The sequence below is a fragment of the Perca flavescens genome, chromosome 11 (assembly GCF_004354835.1).
Source record: "Perca flavescens isolate YP-PL-M2 chromosome 11, PFLA_1.0, whole genome shotgun sequence".
Classification (NCBI taxonomy): domain Eukaryota; kingdom Metazoa; phylum Chordata; class Actinopteri; order Perciformes; family Percidae; genus Perca; species Perca flavescens.
This window is the reverse complement of record NC_041341.1, coordinates 21,002,884-21,026,343: the sequence shown is the minus strand read 5'-3', so window position 1 is coordinate 21,026,343 and position 23,460 is coordinate 21,002,884. Positions and strand designations below refer to the sequence as shown.

Below are 23,460 nucleotides of genomic sequence, written 5' to 3'. Positions count from 1 at the left end.
TCTGAACCTGATCTACAGTCAGACACACTGAGATTTATGTTTGGTTCCATACAACTTTTGGATGTTAATATTTCAGGTAAAGACTGTTGTAGTATAAAGGCAAGGCAAATGTATTTGTATAGCAAGTTTCAACAAGTAAATTAAAAGTGCTTTTTATTAGACTTAAAAATACATTAAGACAAGCAATAGCCTAAAGAAACAAGGCAATATCAAAAGATGTATGCAACAAAAACAGAACTTATAAGTAAGCTAAAAGAATACAACTTTATAAATGAATATAAATAATTTAAAAGTTACAAATCTAATATTACAAAATTTTAATTTGGGTTCATATAACAGAAAACAGGTGCACTTGTACTGCACTAAATTTAAGTTAAGTGCTGTAACTCAAAAAGAGAACTAGAAAGGTGTTTGTTTGCCCAAAACAAATTCACAAAAAAGACGTCACTTCAGTAGTGAAAACATCATAAATTGTGACGGCCAGGGTACTGTAGCTGCTCAAATCCAAACAGCCGGACAGCCACAGTCACAGTGGAGTTAGCGCGGAGACGATCTCTTTTTGGTCCTCGGTGTGTTCCGTAGCACGCACGCAGCACTTCCACAACGTGCGAGCAGAGAAGTGAAAATTGTTGGTTTCAACGGCTGAAAGTGCTTCTAGCTGAGACTCAACGTATCGTAAGTATAACCTTTCAAGATGGTGTAAAATGTCTTTTGTGGTTTCTAATATATCACCATGGAAATGTTCGGTAGGTTAGCTACTAAAGAGCAGAGGAGACAATCTCGCCTAGCATGTTTGAGCTGCATGCTTCTGCTAGTATGGGAGTTGCGCAGAGTGTAGCTAAATTACTAATTTAACGTTAAACTACGTAACGCTATTAAGTAATTTGCGGCTGACTAAATATAACACTAAATAAAACATGTAGCTACTATCAAAAGCTGTGACTTTTAGTGTACCAAAAAAAAGCGTGTAGTGTACCAAAAAAAAGCGTGGCCGGCGTAACGTCAACGTCCCAGCTGCAGTTTATAAACCAGCATGTTAGCTATCAAGCTAGCAGCAATATCGGCATACAGTCTGACTCTTAAATACATCAGAATAAACGAGAACTGTTTCCTGTTCATGCCAACGTTAACTTTTCCTGTTTAGAATTATGATATAATTCACAAATGCGTCATATCTATTGAATCTTTTCCTAATTGTTTAGATAACTGTTTTCTGCACAGAACAATATGGCTGAAAAGAAAGAAGAGATGACTCCACTTGAGATGAAAGTGGCACGACAGATAGAGGTAATTCAGATTGTAGTAGTTATATATTATTTAGTAAAAGTCTATTAAATTCAGCTCTAAAAATATCTTTAATTCCCACCTCTAGTACTACTTCGGGGATCACAATCTTCCGAGAGACAAGTTTCTCAAAGAACAACTGCAACTTGATGATGGCTGGGTGCCTTTGGAGACGATGCTCAAATTCAACAGGTTTGTTATACCCGTCTATATCACATTCTCTGTTTAACTACTGTTAAACAATTACTAATCAAATAAACAAAAAATAAAAACGCAGCTAAAATAAAATCATGTCTTTAAACACGTATTGGGTTTTTTCGAAAAGCTTGGTGTTCATTGTTTTGTTACATTTGGCGTCCTAAACGACACAAAACCAAGTGATAACCCTCATAAAACACTTATTTTATCTGCTGGGGTGCTATAAAACTGAACTGAAATCCAGTTATGCAGCATAGTACCACAGGGAATTTAGCTACAGCAAAATTAATAAATCTAGTCCCATGCTTTACCATCCTCTACAAGTTTTGCATGTTGAGACATGTGCAGAAGGATCTAAAATAAGGCAGGGGAGTCCAGGAAATAACGGTGGCTGGCACTATCTTTGCCCGTACTATAGGTAATGTTAGTGTAACCTGCAATCACACTGCTGTTATTTCATTGTTTGGGTGGCTCTCTGCTATTCTGACCCCACCTTTTAACCTCAAGGGAGTGTGTGAGATCACAGAAAACTAAAAGTAATCCACTCTACATGTAGACAAGTGTAGTACTAGTGTATTAATTTTTATTATTCTTGTGGAAAGCAACCGTGGTTGTCACTGACCAAAATATGTGATACTGGCATCTCGCAGCATGTGGACTTAATCCCCAAAACACTAGCCAAATGATTAACATATCAAAGGCTGTGGCAAAATTGTTTGCAACGCACATGTGTGCTTTGTTTTTAACAGCTGATGAGGAAATATTTGCTTTGACATCCCTGATTGGGGTCTCACCACCTCAACATGACTGAATCAGATACTGAAGCTTCCATAACAAGATGTGGCAAGCATCAACTAAAAGCCATGTTCACCAAGGAATGGTGAGGTGGAGAATTTTTCAATAAGCTGACGGGAGGAAAGCAAAACTGGAGGTTGTGAGAGAGAGATGACTAATCAGTTTGTGTGAGTCATGACAAATGGGACAAGATTAGCAAATGTCCTCACCCTGTCCCTAGCCACATCATACACACATAAAGACAGACACACCTCCATTAAGAAAGTAACAGTTTGCTGAATTTAAGGGATATTAATAAGTGTCATTAGACTTAGAGACTGTTGTATGGACAACTTGGCAAAATCAAACTGCTTCAAGTATATATTTGGAAGTTTATGTAGACGGAAGTCATTGTGAGTCAGCACTTTTACTGGCTAATCAAGCCTAAGTACTTGAAAGAGCAGTGCAGTAGTAATACATTGCCTTTATTCCCCTTTGAGTTCAGAGTATTTGTTGAAACGTCTGTAATCTCTTCCCAGACTGAAAATTTTAACTACAGAAACCAACGTCATCGTTGAAGCTCTCCAGAAATCAAAGACTGGCCTCCTGGAAATGAGTGAAGACAAGACTAAAATCAGGAGGTCTCCAAACAAACCCTTACCCGAAGTGAATGATGATTACAAAGATGCTCTTAAACACAAATCTGTGTACATAGTAAGTTTTTAAATGGAATGCACACTAATTTAGAATTCTTATTTCAACTAAAACATGTATTCATTTTTTAGGTACACCTAGTTAAAACTAATGCAGTGTAATACAAACGTTCTGTGGAATATTTTACTTTCATAAAGGTTCTACTTTTCAGTTTCTGTTGTTGTTGTTTTAGAGAGGTGTTGGTTCAACTGCACTTGAACAGAGGTCTTTCTGTCTTTTAGCCTATCTATGCTCTTTGATATAAATGGGCAGGAAAAACTAATCGTAACATGACTACATCCTCAGTTGAACAACACCTCTAAAACAGTTTCAACAAGAACTGAACATTATAACCTTCATGAAGGTAGAGTATATTGCAGGACTGTTATAGACTGAGTTAGCTAGGTGTACCTAAGAGTATACATTTACATTCTATAAACTATAGACCGGGTGTTTTCCTAGCTAACGTCTGCATGTCATGGCACTCTGTATCTGTGCTAAGTTTACATAAATGCTGTCACATTTTTGTACATATTGTAATTATATTCTTTGCTTTTTCTCATCTAGAAAGGGTTTCCTCTCGAAACTTCCCTTGATGAGATTCAGGAGTGGCTGAATGGGAAAGGTGCAATAGAAAACATTCAGATGAGGAGAAACCTGCAAAGGCAGTTCAAGGTAAATTTTAAATATGTTTAACAATTCCAATTGAATGTTGTTGTTTTTTTTCCAGTGAATCTGGGGGTGTTTTTCTAATTACTTGAAGTTATTCTTTCACAGGGATCAGTGTTTATCTGTTTTGACACAGAAGATTCATCTAAGCAGTTCCTTGAACGTTCAGACATAAAATCATTCAAAGACAACGAGATGCTTGTGTTATCAAGGTAGGTTGTACTGCTTCTTGGTTTAAAATGTATCTACAGTGGACAAATGCTGTTTTGATTGAGAAACGTCTGCTCAAGCTCTGAAAGGGGGGAAAAAGGGAGTGACATATTTTTGATTATTTTAATGCAGAGTAAGCCTGCTTAATGTAAGTAACTTGGAGGGAGAAAGGAAATGCAGTATGTGCAAAGGTTTTGGATCCCTCTAGTCTGTCGGACCTTAAGCCAGATCAGCACATTCATTTTAATAGATTAAACTTAATAGATTTTGTGACTGTTTTAACTTCTGTGAACCACTGCTTCAAAACTAGATAATGGAAGTAGTGTTTATAGTCATTTTTGGAGGACTAGTAGTAGTAGTAGTAGTGGTGATAATCCTGTCATTGCTGTCCTGCTTTCAGAGAAGACTACCATGTAAAGAAAGCAGAAGAGAGAAAACAGTTCAAAGCGGAGAACAAAGCCAAAGCTAAGCAGTGAGTACATAAGCAACACCTTTTTTGTCCTAAAATATACCGTACATTTTGTGAAAAATGACTGACCCTCCCCCGCCCAATACAAATCTTTAGGGACAAGGAACAACAGCAGAAACATGCAGAAGACAAAGAAATGGTAAGGTCCTCCTCGGTGCTAACAAGAGTACATTCTCCTGGCAGGGCTCTGGTCACAGTAATAATTTGTCCTTTGTGTTACAGGGTCTACTTTTGGATGAACAGACAGGTTGCCTGTTGAGGTTTTCAGGAGAGCTTGAAGATGTTTCAAGAGAGGACTTCCATGAATTGTTCTCTGGGCATGGAAAGATAAAGTGGGTTGATTTTACAAGAGGGGCCAAAGAGGTAAGGAAGCCCTCCACCACTCAAGCCTTGCACTCAGGGTAAAGAGTGATGTGATGTAGTAAAAATTATGTATTTTTTTAATTTCAACAAGGGCACCCTCCTTTTCGATGGGATTGCAAAGGAAGCGTTCGATAATGCCAAAGAGGCAAACGGAGGGGAATTGAAAATCAAGAACAACAGTGTTACATGGCAGGTGCTTGAGGGGGATGAGGAGAAAGAGGAACTGAAGAAGATCATCGAAGCTCAACAAGAATCATACAACCGGTCCAAAAGCAGAGGTACATACCATTTTCAAACTTAGCTGATCTAAAGGAATTTGTAAATCCATCATAATTTATTTTATTTATGTTTGTGTTGATGTATCTTGTCTGTCTTAACAGTTGGCAGAGGAAGATCAGGTGGCAGAGGAAGAGGAGGCCGAAGGGGAAGAGGTGGCAGAGATCAAGGCAGAACTCAGTACAAGGGCAAAAAGACTAAATTTGAAAGTGATGATGAGGACGATGGTAAGTTCAGCATCTTGCAGACCTTCAAAATGTGTTTCAATGGCAAGATATTTATCGACTCTAACATTATCATATCTACTGTGCTTTTCTTCTAGCACCCAAAGCCCCAAAGAGAGAACTAGAAGATGCTGATGGTCCCGCAGCAAAGATTATCAAAACTGAAAATGGATCTTAGTCACAAGGTCACACCCAGAATTTTTCTTTTGTGAAAACTTTTATTATAAACCGTGAGAATGCAGAGGCAATTAAATCCATTCCAGTGACAGCTTCAGGCTTTGGAGAATCGTAGGAAGTCCACCTGGATGTCAACCTAGACAACAATTTGCAAAGCTCTGTCAGTTTTCAGCCTTTTAAGTCCCTGTATATTGTGCCTCACATTATTTGTGTACCTTATTTCTCCTCTTAGGATGGTTTTGATTTTATCATATTCAACATAAATTTGTTTGACAGTAATTTAATTACACGTGAACATGTAGTAGGTTTTGTCAGACCTGTGTGACATCTAGAAGCTGTTTGCCTTGTTTTTTTTCCTTGGAGATTTCCTACAATGACTGATGAGAACGTCTGCCATTTTTATTTTAAGTTTGCATATGTCAATAGCAAATAAAACGTTTATAACTATTAATCAAGATCTGTGTGAATGCGTTTTGTCAATTACAGTTTGAGACAAACAAAACGCGTCCCTCAGTAGTGTAACAGTATGTTAGCTTACCGACTTCTTTTTGTGGAACTTGTAAGATGCTGGCAAGTCATATCTTAGTTCTGTAAAGAGAGTACATAGTAAGTGTTTGAATATTTTAGTTAGAGAGATGTACTGTATTATTCTTACCTGCTATTACTTCCATTTTCACTCCCCAGTCATTAGCCTTCTTTTGTATGTGCTGTAATCAGATGAGGAATTGTATTTCAGTCTTCACACTACTGATGTAAACTTGAGTCAGTCATAAAAATGAGGACTTGAGATTGGACTTGACTTAACTTGAGGCTTAAAAGTATTTCTCTAAAGTTTTGACCTTTTCATTGAAAGGACATGGTTACAGATATGTAAAATCACATCGGTTATGGTCCTCAATTAGACCTGAAAGATTTAACCTGACTTTGACTTTCCCTCAGGGACTTAACTTGGACTGAAAAGCGCAGTCTAATACCAGAGTGCTGTAAATGAACTTACCTCTCGTGTTGATGTTTTATGGAGTGAATACACTGCTGTCTTTGCCATTGTTATAGCAGCCCACAAGAACTTCATGTCCATGCCTTGAATAAAAACAAATTTGAAGTTAAACACATACATGTAACTCGATAGGGTTACACTTATTTAAAGGGCTACTCCACTGGTCCAACACATGGAGATCAGTATACATGTAACAAGGAGAACTACTCAACCTGTGAAAACTTGCTCACAAGTCGACGGGAATCTTTCCCATTTCGATCATCTATGCCATATGACCCGAATGTGGCGTAATACTGTAACCGTATTCAGAAAATAACCACTTCTGATGTCAGAGTTTAGAAGTGGACTTGAGATAAGACAGGGAGGTCCTACTGAAAGATGTTATTGGGTTGCATTATGGGGACTGTATGATCGAGAGTTTTTGTACCTTGACCCACAAAATGGGACTACAAGCGAGGATCTCTTGGCCTTTACTTAATTTGTCAAAAGTCCCCTATCTTTATAGAAGCACAAAACTAAAAGCCCTTGAAACTGTGTACTACCTTGGTTGTGTTTTGTCCCAAATGGTGGATTCATTATTACGGTGTCAAACTTTTTGGCATGAGCCTCTGCCTCCAGAGAACACAGGTCACACTGGACCAGATCCACGTTAGAAATTTCAAATTCCTCTGCATTTCTTCTGAATATGTCCAGTGCATCGTTGTCAATGTCGAAGCCGACACACAAACTGGAGAGAGAGACAAGGGAATGAGGAATGAAGCTGATTGAAAAGTACATTTGTTTAAAATTCTTGTTGACATGATTGAAAACAATGCATTGATGATGGTCAGATGCTCTCACCCTGCAGCCAGCATCGCAGCCCCGATGCTCAAGACTCCACAGCCACATCCCAGATCTGCCACTAGTTTACCCTCAATGTCATTAAACGTGTTTTGGATTGTATAAAGCATGCATGCTGTGAAAAACAAACAAGCAGAAAGTTAACGACAACAATATGCGATATTAGCAAACTATCCTATGATCACACGTTGTCACCTTACCAGCAATATGAGGACTGGTTGGATATTGCTCAAGAAGAATTTTTGGCTCTTCAAACGCGTCCACTTGCTGTAGCCAACTCTCTAACTCTTTTAGTTTCATTACTAGCAACTGTGATGACCCAAACCTGTGTGCACGCTGTGCGACAACCCCGATGTGTTGTTTAAAACCGCTATTCTTCAACTAAAATAGACAGGAGTTTTATTTTGAGCATGGTTGAAGACAACTTCCTTAACAATGTGTGCATCATCCAAAACATTCCGACTTTGACCCCGGAACGCGTGATGGTAGTTCCTACCATAGACTTTAAATATTTATATTAATGGTCTATGGTTCCGACGTCAATTTTTGGTTTGTTTTATGAAATATTTTATTTTATGCTGTGTCAAACAGGCATTTTAGAATATGATTTAGTTAATTGCAATACAACTGATAACATGATTGCCAGAAAAATATCAAATAATTAATCATCATCATCATCATAAATACAAAAATGGAAATGCAATAAACAAATAGGCCTATAATAAAATATATAATAATAATTAATAATAATATGTGAAAATATCAAAAAAAAAATTGTTCTGTTTGTTTTGTTTTGTTCTGTTTTTGTAATATACCTCCCCTGTAAAGCGACTTTGAGTCTATGAAAAGCGCTATATAAATTCAGTTTATTATTAATTCAAATTATGTACAACATGAAAGTGTTTTATACAAGTGTAACAAAGTGGGATTATACAATTCGATAATTTACCTTACCTACTAAATGCTAGCCTATTTGGCCCTCTCCGTACAGCATTGCATGGGAGCACTTAGTTGGCTTGATCAGTTACTTAGAAACAAGAAAACAAAACAGCACGGATGACTGTGCATTAATCTCGCTTTGCCAGACCTTCCTCCAACTGTGCATTAATAAAGGCAAGACGCCCGAGACTCACTCATTGCACACTGAACGTAAAATAGTTTTTAAATTTTATTTATTGACAAATAATTATGGTAAACAAAACATACAAAAACAGAAAATGCCAGGGGCTCAGAACATAGACAGAAATCAATCAGTTTATAAAAATGTAGATTCAGGGTTTCTGTTTGGTTTTTTTTGTTTTAAAAATGTATGATTGGTGTAATGTAAAATTTTATTTCGTTTCCATTAATTGAAAATGATGGTTTATGATTGGAAAATTTAGATTTATGAATATGATATTTTGTGAGTAATAAGATTAAATTGATGATGTAGTATTTGTTGTCTTTGGTAGCAGAGTAAGATAAAAAGCCCAACACTACATTTTTATAGGAAAGGGGAAATAATTCAGAGTCAATATTGCGAACTCATTTTTTATACAGTCTATGATTGCGAAAAAAAAATTGTAGGGCCATGGCCAAAAAACTGTTAGATTTGGAAATCTGTCAGACAACGACCACGTAACGAGCCGTATCGCGAGAAAGCCCGAGAACATGGAAGCAAGACAACAAAAATAAATTTGTGGACAACAAGCCATAGTGCATGATGGCGGCGTCGTTGGTACGCCGGGACAAGAAAGCCACTGCCACCCGCTTGAAGGCAGACTTAAATCGCACTGACAATAGCTCCGGGGTGCGACAACTTCAGGAGCTGCTCGACGCTGTGCTTAATCCCGAAAAACCAGCGGCGGACACAGAGGCTCTTGACTGGTGTAAATGTCTAATTGCAGGAGGCGAAGGTTTTGAGGATTTCTGCAAAACGGTCCGGTCCTATGACAACGCGACTCTGTGCGGCTTGGTTTGGACGGCTAATTTCGTGGCATATCGCTGCCGGACCTGTGGCATCTCCCCGTGCATGTCACTGTGTGCAGAGTGTTTCAATAATGGAGATCACACGGGCCATGATTTCAACATGTTCAGGAGCCAGGCTGGTGGGGCCTGTGACTGTGGAGACAGTAATGTCATGCGAGAGAGTGGGTGAGTCCGAGCTAGTTAGCTGCTTGCTAAGCTGGCTAAGCTAACTTACAGCCAGTATTGTTTTGACAGGTCTTGGTGGGAAGTGAGCTAGCTACCTTAACTAATACAATTTCCAGATCTGCTTTTGTTACATTCATGAACGTTAGTCTGTTAACGTTATAGCTTCCAGATAATTATGTTTGAGAACTTACGGAGCAACCGTCAGCAACCGTGTTGAATATTACGATACTTCTGTCATTTATTGATAGGAAACCCTGAACTAAGCAGCTCAGCTTTCAGGGTTAAAGGTCCCATGACATGGTGCTCTTTGGATGCTTTTATATATGCCTTAGTGGTCCCCTAATACTGTATCTGAAGTCTCTTTCCCATAATTCAGCCTTGGTGCAGAATTACAGCCACTAGAGCCAGTCCCACAATGAGCTTTCCTTACTATGTGCCATTTCTGTGTCTGTAGATATTGAGGAGGAGAGAGGGGGGGCCTGACCAACTGCCACTTTGCTCGTTTGAAAGCCATGATGTCTCTCTTTCTAATGGGCAGGCCAAATTATCTGGGCAGGCAAAGCAGAGAAAGGGGAGGTAACCTTGCTCCTTATGACCTCATAAGGAGCAAGATTCCAGGTCGACCCATCTGAGCTTTCATTTTCTCAAAGGCAGAGCAGGATACTCAGGGCTCGGTTTACACCTATCGCCATTTCTAGCCACTGCGGGACCATAGGCAGGCTGGGGGAACTCCTATTAATGTTAAAAAACCTCATAAAGTGAAATTTTCATGCCATGGGACCTTTAACATTAGCCAGCCTGGCTAACCATAACAATAATTATTGTACCAGCAGCTGTAGCTGGAGGTTTCTATATATTGCCGATAGATGACTGCATAGATATGGTCTGGGAGTTTGATTATTGTGATATAATTTTGATGCCACGAAATATTGTATCCAAATATTGTGGATATTACGAAATATTGTGGATATTTCAGCATCAAGCAGCTGACTTTGCTGCTGACTGATTCCTCTCAGTCAAACAGTCTACAGCAATATCAGCAAGAGGTGTAGTAGTTTGTGTGTTGTTATCGATCACACTGGTATGGACAGGGACAAAAAATTAAAATAAAACTCCCGGATTCTTACTGGAATGCTCACCAAATCCCAACCATATTTAAACCTCAACCAAATATCCAATTCTACAAGTTGCTGTTATCACAAGTATTAGCCTACAACTTTTAAAAACAAACAAAATTAAATTCTATTCAAACCCAACATTCTGATTTAGCAGGGCCATTATGGAGTCCCTACTGGATTGATACTTAAAATGATTTAAGACGCTTAAGAATTCAGACAAAAATGAATTAATGAAGGAGAGAAAGAGGGATAATCTCTCGGATCTTCGTAAGAGTTCTGCAACATCAACATTTTTTTTTTTTCCTGACAGGTTTTGCAGACGGCATCGGTTGAGAACGGGGGAGAATGTCCCCTCAATACCTCGAGACCTTCTTCTGATGTCGGAGATGGTTCTTCCTCGCTTTATCCTGTGTATCATACAGTATCTGAGAGATGGATACATTGAACCAGGTGAAAACACTTAGGACAACAGTCTTCTCTTTACAAAGACATGAGATGATATACTTTGACCTACTGACCATTTTAAACAAAAGCTGTCACTATGAAACATTACTTAAAATGTGTCCGGTGTCTTTCAGAAACCCAGTAATCAAAAGTATTCCATGTTCTTTTTTTAAAACATTTTATTTATAATGTGGATCTCCTGTTGTGTGTCAAATGTAAATCAGAATCTGTTGTTCTAACTGGATACTTGTGTTTTACAACTATTTACATCCAAAATTATGTTCACAAAGTACTGAACAGTACATCTCTTATCTTGCTTTACCAGACACCTCAACTGAGAGAGATCTACAGAAAGTCCTGCAGCAGCTGGAACCTCAGATATCCTTCCTGGAGGAACTCACAAAGATGGGAGGCGCAATGAGGACTGTACTGACAAAGATCTTGACCAATCAGCAAACATTCAAGGACTTGAGCATGGGTAAATATCTATACTAGAGTTTGTGTTAGACCAACACATGTTGATAATTATTAAGCATTGCCATACCACAGAATTTTAGTGTTTTTTTTTTTTTTTTTTTTTTTCTTGGTTTTAGGAAATGTAATGTTGTTGTTTCTTTTGTGTCACACCTATGAACATTTTTTTAAAACTTGGAAAAAAAAAATGCATATACTATAATAACTTATCGTTAAAATATAAAGAACAGTTTTTATGGTCTGCATTTTTATTCAAGCCATGCATTCTGTAGCAGAATACCTCATCCAGGTCTCCTTTACTTGAAATACTGTGCATTCGCTTGTGATTAAGTATTCTATACCTTGAGGTTTTGACATTAAAGTAATTGTTGCAATTTATGTTTTGCTCCACTGTTGCAGGCCAAGAGGAGAATGTCTATGCTCAAAGGAACTATGACAAGTATTTGTCAGCCTTGAAAAATTCAGGCCTGGTTTCTGTGGAGGAGAAATCCCAAGGTGCTGCTGCTGATGCTACTGGTGATGCTGAAGGAGGTGCAGGAGCAGTGGTCCTATTGGGTAAGACGACCATTACACTTTGTATAAAGCATATTTTCATCAACTTTCTGTCAGCTGTAGCTGTAAGTGACTTTAAAAAGGTTTTAAAATTCTTGATAATTTGCGTTAAATTTTCAATTTCAGTTTTTTCCATGCCCTGCAGGTTCCAGCAATCATAAGTTTTCTTTCACATTTTATTCCATAGAAACACAGACCTGTGAACTTGCAGAAACCACTTTTCCCACACAGTATACTTGAACTGTCCACACATCATAGCTATTCCACATATTTGTGTATAATATCATTAGGTTAAGATAAACAAAAGTTTATTGCCAAACAGTTCAGACTTCAGCACATATTTCTAGAGAAATCAAACTTTGTATACATAATTTATAAGTATTTAGAAGGTGTGTTGCAGCCTATTTAACCCATGTTGAATACTGCTGTTTGAACAAATCTGTGATATCTCAGGCATCTGCATTTGTTTGTCCAGTTGCTTAAGATGCTGCTAATTGCTACTTGTGGCTAAATGTTTTTCTTGGTGTTCTTAGGAACCACCGCACCAGGGAGCCCAGATGAGTCTAATAAAGAGGTATGTACCAGCATCACACACAGAATAGCTAACTCATTTTAACTGTTTTTAACTTAAGTTTAGGGTTCAAAAGATTATTCCAGCATTTCTTTTTTATTAATGTATGAATAATTTCATCTTTAAATGTAAAAAAATCCCACCACAAGTGATCAGAGCCTACATAGATGTCTTAAATTATTCAACCATCGGAAAATCAAAATGTATTTAGTTCATGTTTGGGATTTTACTTAACATTTTGTTAACCTGTTTGTTGAAATTTGTGTTGCTTTTTTCCTCAGGAGGACCAAGATGCAGGGCAGTCTGTTGGACAGAGGAAGAGGGTTAAGCTGAGCAGCAATACCAAAGGTAAATGTTGAAGCAATAACTCACAACAGGCCGTGGTATGTTGTAATAATTTTACAGTTAAGGGGCGTTATCTCGGCCTGCACTAACCGATCGATACAGCAGTAGACCAGCAACTCCTGTGTTCTGCGAGGTATAATTACTGTATTTGTCAATGGAGTCTGGTGGCTTTGTAGAGAGCATAGATAATGAAAAGAAAGGTCTATCTGACGGCAAGGTAAAGTGGTGAAAATAATGTAAATATAATGTACACTTAGTGATACTTTGTTGATTTTTCTCAGGTGCAGAGTGAAACTTATTGTGCAAAGGAATTAAACGTCAAAGCCGTTGCTTGATTTGAGCTACCCGTTTTATAAAAAGAAATATAATGTACTAGTATATGTTACATGAAACTGCCACCTTATTATTAGAGCTGGGCGATTTGTTTCTCTAAAAAAATCTGCGAGATTCGATTCCCCCCCCCCTCCCCCTTCCATTTAAAACAAAATAACTGAACTGTAAATACATTTTAAAAATATATATTTATTGTATTTAATTAAAGTGCATCAACATAAAGAAAATTGCAAAGGCAAACCCTTTCTCAAAGTGAAAAGTCACTGTGCAGTGTGCAACAAAGATTGTTAAACATCCAAATTATTTATACTGTATTTGGATAAAAGAAAATCTAAAAAATCAATTTTTTGAAACTATGAATCGATTTGACCTACCAACTCGATTTTTTAATCAAATCGATTTTTTTTCCCCCAGCCCTACTTATTATATGCCTTTTCTGCCCTCAGACGCATGTATTATTGAATCTCTGAAGCATAAATGCTTTCTGGAGGAGTTGCTGTTTTGGACAATAAAATACGAGTTTCCCCAGAAGATGGTCACCTTCCTGCTGAACATGTTGCCAGATCAAGATTACAAGGTATTTTGCCTTTTTAATATCACTTTAAGATGCATGTCTGGCCTTTTTATTGTAATATAATGTCATGGCATAGGCTCTCAGGTAACTGAAATGATGCTTGTCTCATTCATATATATATATATATATATATATATATATATATATATATATATATATATATATATATATATATATATATATATATATATATATATATATATATATATATATATATATATATATATATATATATATATTTATATATATATTAGTTTTGAAAGCAAATGGAATCCTCCTAAAAGTGACCATATCATAGCAGTAAACCTTAATTGTGTTATGGGCTTTTCTCTTCCTCTCTGGCAGATCACTTTTACAAAAACATTTGTTCAACATTATGCATTCATCATGAAAACACTGATGAAAAGCCACGAGTCAGATACAATGTCCAACCGCATTGTACATATTAGTGTGCAGCTGTTCAGCAATGAGGAGCTGGCTCGACATGTGACAGAGGAGTGTCAGCTGCTGGACATCATGGTCACAGTCCTTCTCTACATGATGGAGAGTTGCCTTATTAAAAGTGAACTTCAGGGTAAGTTGTCCAAATGTTTCTGATGTCTAATTAGTTTTAAGAAGGAAAAACTGGACTCCTTTCAAAAGAGCAAAATGCAGCTGTTAAGTTTGCTTTGTACATCATTCTCTGTACAGAAAAAAACATGCACAGATGTTTCATCCCTCTGGCCTTTCTCATTGTGCAGGCTCTAATTGAAATAAGGTTGAATTTGTAATTTTTTTTACTGCAGTCTTTTTTTTCATATATACTGCAGACAAGATTGTTACCCTGTATGCCAGCCCAGTGTTGAGTTTTGTAACTTAGACTATTGTCTTCCTCTATTTGTCTCTTTTTGTTGTTAAATGACTAAATACAAAGTGAGCCAAAATGCAATTACCTTAATGTCTGTGCGTTTCCTTGTCTCTTTTTTTTTTTTTTTTTTTTTCTTTTTAGATGAAGAGAACAGTCGCCATGTTGTGGTGAACTGCAGTGAGGCTTTGTTGAAGAACAACACCTACTGGCCATTAGTTAGTGATTTTATCAACATCCTCTCACACCAAAGTGTGGCAAAAAAGTTCCTTGAGGACCATTCATTGTTGATGCTGTGGATGAGCTTTGTGTCATTTTTCCAAGGTAAGTCATAGTTGGATAGGTAAATGGTATATCCAAAGCAATTTGTTGCCCATGAGGTCGAACACAACACTTGATTTAAATGATTGCTTGTGCAGATTTTCAGTTAGATGTCCTATACCAACAGTACGCTTTAGACCGAGGCTGGCCTCAACTGTTCTCTACTGATAATACCTCAGAGAAAAATGAGTTGTTGGTCAGTCTCTGAATTAGGATTGTGGTTAGTGCTGCTCACTTGCCATGTGTACTCTACCACAACCCTAAAAATAACACTCACCCTCTCACAGTGGGCTGGAGTATCCTCTTGCTGACTTTATGTGCACAGGGCCACTATTACATTGTATGTATTTCTGCTGCACTGCTCCTGCTTTAAATTCTCTTGTTTAATAGAGATTTATTTTGCTTTCATCGGACACTTTTGATTTCTAATGTGGAAACACACATGTACACATACATTCTATTATGTACATGACCAAACATATATATTTTGGGGTTAAAGAGGTCTACGCTGAAACAAAAGGTCAAAACACAAGGTCCACAAAAAATTGGTTTGTTCATATGAGTATTATAGAGCCATGGATCATGTGGTGACTGTCTAACCTTTGAAACCATTTCCTCCTGTGATAGGTATGAACCTGAATAAGCGGGAGTTGAATGAACATGTGGAATTTGAGTCTCAGACATACTATGCAGCATTTGCAGCAGAGCTTGAGGCCTGTGCACAACCAATGTGGGGTCTCTTAACACACTGCAAAGTCAAAGTAAGTCCAGTGTTTTTACACTCCGATTGCTCTCACGCACATCTCCTGTGTGCTATTGTGATGACCTTGAATGATTAATGGAACATGCATCTCAAGCATCCTGTGCTACATGCGTTTACCGTCTAACCCTATATAATCTTTAACATGTTAAATTGTCTGTTAACAGGAGACTCAGGAATATACTAAAACTGTGGTACGCTACTGCTTGGAGACCCTGCAGATCTGGTTTGATGCCATTGGCTTCATCGATGAGGTAAATTTAAAAGCCAAACCACTGTGTTTACAAGCAAGCCTTCTCCTCCCCCTTTCCTCATGGCTCCTATATCTCTTCTAGCCTGCTCCAAATCAAGTGACTTTTCACCTGCCACTGCACCGCTACTATGCCATGTTCCTCAGTAAGGTATGTCAGAGGCTCTCATCTCTTAAGACATGACTCTGAAGTACATTCTTGTGTGTGTATGTTTTTTTTTTTTTTTTTTTTTTTTTATTTTTTTTTTTTTTTTAGTTAATTGTTTGATTGAAAATTCTCAGGCTGTAAAGTGCCAAGGCCTGGACCTGGACAGCCTCCTGCCTGACCAAGAGATGCTGATGAAGATCATGGTGCATCCACTCCAAATCCAGGTAACACTAGAGGCCCATAAACAGATTTGTGGTTTGTATTCATGTATGTATCCCCTTCAAGTCTGTAGCCACATGTTAACTAAAACTATGTATGGCTGTAGGCATGCCTGTCCGAGATCCACAGCAACATGTGGGTCAGGAATGGTCTTCAGATCAAGGGACAGGCTATGACCTACGTGCAGTCGCACTTTTGCAACTCCATGATTGACCCAGACATCTATCTGCTCCAGGTTTGTATTTCTGTATTATAGAAAACTATCTTGTCTCACTTATATTTATATACTGTTTTAACAATAATAATTATGATGATTTTTGTTCCTATTTGAATTTTGAATTTCGTATTATTTATGTATTTACAGGTTTGTGCATCAAGACTGGATCCTGACTACTTCATCTCAAGTGTTTTTGAAAGGTAACTCCTACACATGCATTCATGTAGTATTTTACATTTTTAATGCAACACAGATTAGTAGCATTGTGCACACTGTCTTCTGTCACACAGATTTAAAGTGGTTGACCTGTTGACCATGGCATCTCAGCATCAGAATGCTGTGTTGGACTCTGAGCAGGAGAGGCCGATGCTTGAAGGAGCGCTGACCTTCCTGGTCATATTGACAAGCCTTCGCGTTCATTTGGGTAAGTGGTACAACGGAGAATGCACACACAGAATGCACAGTCTACAGAGAGTACGAAATTAACACACTGATTACAATATAATAAAGTAAGCCTATGGTAAAATAAAACCGCGTTTTTAAAAAAAAAAAAAAAAAAAAAAAAAAAAAAAAAAAAAAAAGGAACTGTGTTAACCGGCACACTATTGCTTAAACTGACTAAAAGACACAACATGCTGTTTGCTTACAATCTTAGTTCTGCAAATTGGTATTTAATGTCTGGCTATAATCTTTGTCAGTTTGTCTTTACGTTCTACTTCTCACTCTGACTAACAGGGATGACAGATGACGAGATCCTTCGGGCTGAGATGGTCTCGCAGTTGTGTATGAATGACCGTACACACAGCGCGCTGTTAGACCTTGTATCCTTCAATGCAAATATTTTAAAGGGAAACTATTATTCAGTCATCCATGGCAATCTTTTTCCTTAAGTGTTTTTTCCTTAGATTCCTGAGAATCCCAACCCAAAGAGTGGCATTGTACCAGGGAGTTGTAGTTTTGAGGAGATGCTCTCTGCTGTGGCTGACTTCAAAGCACCGGTGTTCGAGCCTGGAGGCTCCATGCAGCAGGGCATGTACACACCAAAAGGTAGGGCGTTTTGTAGTGAAGTTTAGGACATGATTAACAAACATTCATTGTAACAAGTAACCTGTTTGTAACTGTTTTGAAAAATCAAGTGATGTCACAGAAGTGGCTGGTGTGATTAATGCTGACTAGCTGGCTGTCAGGTTTTGCTATTATAGTGCGTTCTTTTTAACTCGGAACTCGGAAGCCGGAGCTGGGAATGACGTCACACCAGAGTTGAATGCGCTCCATTTTGGATTTTCATTGTTTTCGTTAGTTCTAGCCCGGTTAGCCATTGTTAGCAATAACAACGCATTATGTGTGTGAACGGAGTTCCGAGCTCGGAAATCCGAGTACAAATGGAACGCACTATTAGGTACAGGACTCAGACAGTAACCTTTCTGAACTTAGATGCTGAACGCCCTCTGGTTGTTTGTGGCATCTGCACAGTGGGGTTTGTTTCTGCAGGATAGTGTGAACTTCCTAGATGTAAATATATATGTCTGCTGCCCTCCACTGGCCAACAGTAGTGTTAGCAGTTACAAGGACTGCAATGTATTGGGAATTGGGCGTTCCTTCCAAATTGGGAGGAAAACTACAAATGAATTTAAAATTGGTACAGTGTGCCATGGAATATTAAGCAAATCACTGGGCTGTATTTTCTGTTTGAATTGTATTGTTATAATATGGCACAAAATTGGAAACAAAGTTATACTAATAGAAGTATCTTACACAACCCACCGAGAGGAAATGCATGTAATGTATTGTAATTCAGACCACACACTTTATATTCAAATTTGTAGGTAGAAATTAGTAGAAAATTAGCCTTTTAAAGCCTAAAAGCATTAAGCATTAGATCTGTCATTAGTCCTCAGCAGACCACTTGGGGGCAGGCTTACACCACTTACGTAGAGCAGGTGAAAATAGGAAGAAAGTGAATCAATGTCACTTTGTACCAGAGGTTAGAAAACATTTCTCTCCCTTTTCTCAACTAGCGGAGGTGTGGGAGAAGGAGTTTGACCCCATCATAGTCGTTCTCAGAACGGTCTATCGGCGTGACGTCCAGTCAGCAATGGACAGATACTCAGCATTGTAAGTTAACACTGTTGCCTTGAAATGGTTGGTTTATATAATTTAGATATTTGATAAACGGTGCTTTTTCATTAAACCATTTCTAGCACTGTATATCACATATTGTCCTTGCATTATGCTTGACTCCATTAATTTAGAGTATTCGTGTTCAGTTATCCCTGACAAAACCAGCCTGCATCATGCTCTGTTCAATGTCATTGGGTCACCTCTCTCACCTGCCTATGAAGGGACATGATAAGAAAGGTCAGGTCTACCGGGTGCTCAAGTCGGTTCCAATTAGATAGCTGTTGCGAAAAATCAATACTTCGGTCTAAATTGTAATAGGATTGAGGAAATCTTTCTTGTTTGATTGTGGTACAGACATCTACCAAGACAAACGTGTCCATGGAGGTGAAGGAGATACCTTCGAGGTAATTTTCTTTAAGGTTGCTGGAACGTGTAAAGATGCTAATTATAACGAAAGGGTCCCTCACTGAGTGCTTGAAATGCTAGTTGGGAAGATAACCTTTTTATAATGGGATTTTAGGCCTTCTTTGGTATAGCTTGAAAGTATAGATGGATCACTGATGTAGTTAATTGTAATCAAATACATATATTTTGGTGTTCTAAACCAGATGAAACTAAGGCATATTTCTCCTTAAAACATATTGAAGCTGCCATCGCCACCTTCAGAGTCTGATACCAGCCTCATGTTGCTCATTTACGCTGTTTGAATATGATGGATTGCCTGTCAGGCTGGCCCTGGTTTTATACAGCAATGATCCCATCATCACTAATAGAGTGAGAGACTGTGCTGCCCGTCGGCTGCTCTGTTGCATAGACTAAAACCTTTTCTACAGTGGATTACTCTGAACAATGTAAAATGTCACTTTATCAAACTCTTATTTCTATAATTGTCTTGCTTTATGTGGAGATTCAACCTTTTGTTGCATGTAAGCTAGCACACAACCTTATGGGTGTGGTAACTACTCTGTTCTGTGTGTTACCGATTTTTCCTCTGATATTTCTTTCTTGTTGACGATGATTTTGTCTAGTTTAAAACAGTCTGGCATTCACACCGGCAACCCATGGCCACCTTACAAGGAGAGGACTCCTCTGCATCCATGTTACAAAGGCCTAACCAAGCTGTTGCACTGCAAGACCCTGCACATTGTGATATTCACTCTCCTTTACAAGGTGAGCCTTTTAACGACTAGTATTTATGTGGTATAATACAGGGCTTCCCTTGTATCTCAATTCACTACTTGAGCTAAATTAGAAGTGCTTATTTTTGCTATTTTTAATGTAAATATGACTTGGCAACTAATTGATAATGACATGTTACAAGATATTGGTACAAATGAAAAAGGCATAAGGTAGAAACAAAAAGACAATTAATTGACAAACTATTGTTTAAGTCTAACAACAGTGGCATAGTTGCGGGGGATAACATCTGGCTGTTTTCAGTATAAACTAATAGTTTGATATGTTCTAGATATGGATGGATCATCAGAACATGTCGGAGCATGTGCTGTGCATGGTGCTATACCTTATTGAGCTGGGCTTGGATAACCAGGTTCAAGACAACAAGGAGGATGAGGTGAGGTGGATGTTTGAGTTTCAACCACTCCTTGCTGTCCAAACTTCTGTTGTCCACCAGTGTCTTACAGGGTCTTATGCTTCTAGGAGCCTTGCATTGAGGAGCACTGCCATGACAGCTGGTTCCCTGGCACAAACCTCCTCTCCAATCTGCACCATGTCATCAACTTTGTGAGGGTTCGGGTTCCTGAGACCGCTCCTGAAGTGAAAAGAGAGGCCCCTCCCAGCACCAGCACTGAAGCTTCTTCCTATGGCCAGGTAAGATGTAGCTCTGCATGTAGGCTGAGATGGATTACGGTACTATTGATTAAAGTGCGATGTCACTGTATTAAAACAACTGGAAGTGAATCTTCTAGTGACTATACTGACTCCCAGTTTTTTTTATTGACTGTATGCTTCCTGCCAGCACAAATGGCACTGAATTAAACTAGTGGCTGGGAAGGTAAGTGAACATCTAAATGCTCAAGACCCAGATATTTTTCACAGGGATCTAAGCTAAAAGGCTAATGATTATTGAACAGGTGTCCAAAAATACATTTCAATGTCAATGTTGCTGTGTATCTGTTCGATTGTAAGGCAATTGTCTGCTTAAAGGTTAGCCATTAACACTTGATAAGTGTAGAGCATGCCAGACTGTAGGTTGCTGTCAGTTTTCTTTGGGTGTCTTTTTGTCCTCCAGTGGTCAATGGACCAGCGCAATGCCAGTCAGGCGTGGTCTCCAGTCGTTCAGTTTGGCATACAAAACACATGTTTGTATTATGCGGATTTGAATTGATGGCTCTGTGCGGCAAGTAAACAAAACACAGTGTATCAACAGCATCATGAACAATATAGATTCATAAACCCCTTTTTCACATGGCAAGTAGTGGCTAAATCTAAGTAGAAAAGGTGCCGTAGTGTCTCTAACAAATCTGAAAGGCTGTGAAAAGAGAGAATTTGCTCCACCTGCTGCTATTTGATTATCAGCTGATGGGACTTAACATTATACCTGCCGCTTCATATGCCACTTGTGCTTTCATTCAACTTTCCCCGCCCTTGCTACTACAGCCAAGCCAAAGACGTGTCTTGTCATCAACATGAGGCAGCCAGTTGTAACTACAGGAAGTGATTGCTCCCAGTCAAGAAATAGTCCGCAACTTAGTAGTGTAAACAATTTTGACCCTTCAGATTTTTGAAAAGTTCACATATCAGACTTCACAGCTGTTGGTGATAAAGTTTGGGTTCACATCCTATAAGGACTAATTTTTGCTCCAACTTCCATATTTCTATTGGATATTAAACTATTGGATGGATTACAAAGACATTTGATACTTTTTTATGGTCCCTATAGGATAACTCCTAGTGGCTTTGGTGGTCCCCTGACTTTTCCATGCTTAATGTAACGCTAATCATGCTAAAAATGATGATAATGATAAAACTTTAATTTATATAGCACCTTTCATAAAGAGAGTGTAGCTCAAAGTGCTTTACAACAAAGTGAGAAACCACAAAACAAACCAAAACATGTAAATTACAACAAGTGAAGACACTTGTGTGATTAAACCAAGCAATCAAATTAACAACAAACAGAGGCAGCAAATATGGAGAACAGGTATGCCAAGAACAAAATAAAACAAAGGAAAGCTTAGGAACAATAAAACATGTAAATTATAATAATAAAATGAACAAAGAGTGACAATTAGTTCAACGTAACGTTAGCACATTACAGCAACAAAAACAATCTTGTCCCATTTTCTTTGAACTCTACCCTGACATGCGTAGGGTTTATTTATCATCCTACATGGTTTGTTTTGTTGCCTTCATACTCATTTCATTGCTAGTATTGTTGTTTGTTTTGCTGTACTTGCTCCACAGAACTCCAGGCGTCTTACAGGGAATTGGAGAGAGGTAGCTATCTACTTCCTTTTTATATAAAAAGGTTGATGGCTTTGATGCCGCTAGCAGCTATGTTTGTCTACGTTTTGTCTTAATCATGAAAGGATTTCTTTGCACATTTGTTTTGTGCTTTTTAAAGGAGGTCTGCCTTGGTGTGTTATGGTGTGTGTTCAATGCTGCGCTTCAGCAGTTTCCCTCCCTCTTGACTGCTGAAACTAATTACATTTGAAATGCAGGTTTGGGTAAATGCTTTTTAACCGCATGTCAGTATGATTGATGTTGCCTTGACTGAGCAATATTTTGTATGTTTATTTAACAGTGCAGCTCAGGTCCTTTTTGTCAGGTCAGGTCATGGCTATCTTTTAGAAGGCTTGAGTGCCCATCAGGATGATTTGAATTTTCCTCAGGAATATGTTTGTTCTGTGTGCTATCAGCAAAGGTATTCATGAAACCACGTCCGCTGAAATTTTATAATGGACATTTAATTTGACTTTTATGTGTATTGTGCTTGTCTGACTATGGTAATGAATCACCCCTCCAATCCATCAAAGTCCACCAGACTACTAGTGATGCCATTTTAGGAGATTGTGTTCGTGCTCAAAGACAGATCTGCCAAAGCACCCAGATGCAGGTGGAATGAAGGGATGTTGTTCACAAGAGTGTTCTCTTCATCTGTTTGCATACTTTGCTGATATGATGTGGGCTTGATACTTAAAAAGGTGTGTGCTGTGACAACTTTTGTATCGGTGGGACATCATTTATTTATGTACCACATGTGTTTATATTGTGTCTATAAAGCTTTAATTATAGGGCATGGTATTAACAGTGACAGACTTAGGTGTTAGATCACCCATACAAAAACAAAGTTCTACTGATGTTGTAAGGCACATACTAAAATGTTCACCGTACGTACTTTCATGTAAACAAATAAATTGTTAAAAATGCTTTGCTCTCTTAGAACCTGCGTGAAGCTCAGGTGTTCAGCCTTGTAGCAGAGCGGAGGAGGAAGTTCCAGGAGATAATCAACCGCAGCAACACTGAAGCCTCCCAGGTTGTCAGGCCCAAGAGCTCCTCAACACGCTGGGTCCCACCAGGCACACCCCCTCAGCTGGTGACTGAGATCCTGGAGATCCGGGAGAGCATGCTGTCTCTCCTCCTCAAGCTCCACCAGAAGTTGTCGTCCAAGCAGAACTCTCTGTCGGCATCCTGGCTGGAAGATATGGACACGAGCCGTCACACTCACGGCGATGGCATTACAGCTATTGAACGCATCCTTACCAAGGCAGCCACGCGCAGCTGCCAAATCAAACGTAGCATCCAGGACATTTGTGGAAAGGTGTGTCCTCCTGTGCCACCAAAGAAGAACAGTCCCACTGACAAGAAAACCATGGATAAAGAAGAGAGGTATTTAATGT

General features: G+C 38.6%; 3 protein-coding genes across 5 annotated transcripts in view; 2 read left to right on the top strand and 1 right to left on the bottom strand.

The window, feature by feature from the left end:
* The first annotated feature begins 488 nt into the window (after positions 1–488).
* Positions 489–5,792, top strand: ssb (small RNA binding exonuclease protection factor La). 2 transcript variants are annotated; one of them, XM_028591659.1, is made up of 12 exons: positions 489–675; positions 1,222–1,287; positions 1,373–1,476; positions 2,796–2,970; positions 3,517–3,624; positions 3,727–3,830; positions 4,229–4,300; positions 4,394–4,436; positions 4,520–4,660; positions 4,752–4,938; positions 5,041–5,163; positions 5,259–5,792. In XM_028591659.1, exons 2-12 carry the CDS (start codon positions 1,228–1,230, stop codon positions 5,336–5,338), a joined length of 1,197 nt encoding a protein of 398 aa, XP_028447460.1. In that variant the 5' UTR covers positions 489–675; positions 1,222–1,227; the 3' UTR covers positions 5,339–5,792. The 2 variants fall into 2 exon arrangements, with proteins under 2 accessions (XP_028447460.1, XP_028447461.1); XM_028591660.1 differs by having other exon boundaries at positions 1,203–1,287.
* mettl5 (methyltransferase 5, N6-adenosine) lies at positions 5,359–7,639 on the bottom strand. The gene is made up of 7 exons (XM_028591661.1): positions 7,375–7,639; positions 7,175–7,289; positions 6,877–7,061; positions 6,335–6,417; positions 5,993–6,044; positions 5,876–5,925; positions 5,359–5,473 (listed from the first exon to the last, which is right to left on the bottom strand). Exons 1-7 carry the CDS (start codon positions 7,472–7,474, stop codon positions 5,432–5,434), a joined length of 627 nt encoding a protein of 208 aa, XP_028447462.1. The 5' UTR covers positions 7,475–7,639; the 3' UTR covers positions 5,359–5,431.
* A 1,172-nt stretch (positions 7,640–8,811) lies between these two features.
* ubr3 (ubiquitin protein ligase E3 component n-recognin 3) overlaps positions 8,812–23,460 on the top strand; it is a 43,355-nt gene continuing 28,706 nt past the window's right edge. Inside the window, exons 1-24 of one of the 2 annotated variants that reach the window (XM_028590841.1) lie at positions 8,812–9,307; positions 10,736–10,875; positions 11,195–11,347; positions 11,743–11,898; positions 12,429–12,469; positions 12,748–12,814; positions 13,591–13,721; positions 14,064–14,292; positions 14,707–14,886; positions 15,511–15,644; positions 15,811–15,897; positions 15,979–16,044; positions 16,176–16,265; positions 16,367–16,495; positions 16,625–16,677; positions 16,768–16,901; positions 17,213–17,298; positions 17,383–17,524; positions 18,496–18,592; positions 19,627–19,768; positions 20,067–20,171; positions 20,258–20,428; positions 22,025–22,057; positions 23,004–23,449. In XM_028590841.1, coding sequence (XP_028446642.1) covers positions 8,874–9,307; positions 10,736–10,875; positions 11,195–11,347; positions 11,743–11,898; positions 12,429–12,469; positions 12,748–12,814; positions 13,591–13,721; positions 14,064–14,292; positions 14,707–14,886; positions 15,511–15,644; positions 15,811–15,897; positions 15,979–16,044; positions 16,176–16,265; positions 16,367–16,495; positions 16,625–16,677; positions 16,768–16,901; positions 17,213–17,298; positions 17,383–17,524; positions 18,496–18,592; positions 19,627–19,768; positions 20,067–20,171; positions 20,258–20,428; positions 22,025–22,057; positions 23,004–23,449 — 3,446 coding nt within the window. In that variant the 5' untranslated portion in view covers positions 8,812–8,873. The remainder of the gene's footprint in view (positions 9,308–10,735; positions 10,876–11,194; positions 11,348–11,742; positions 11,899–12,428; positions 12,470–12,747; positions 12,815–13,590; positions 13,722–14,063; positions 14,293–14,706; positions 14,887–15,510; positions 15,645–15,810; positions 15,898–15,978; positions 16,045–16,175; positions 16,266–16,366; positions 16,496–16,624; positions 16,678–16,767; positions 16,902–17,212; positions 17,299–17,382; positions 17,525–18,495; positions 18,593–19,626; positions 19,769–20,066; positions 20,172–20,257; positions 20,429–22,024; positions 22,058–23,003; positions 23,450–23,460) is intronic. The other variant, XM_028590842.1, reaches the window with a different exon arrangement.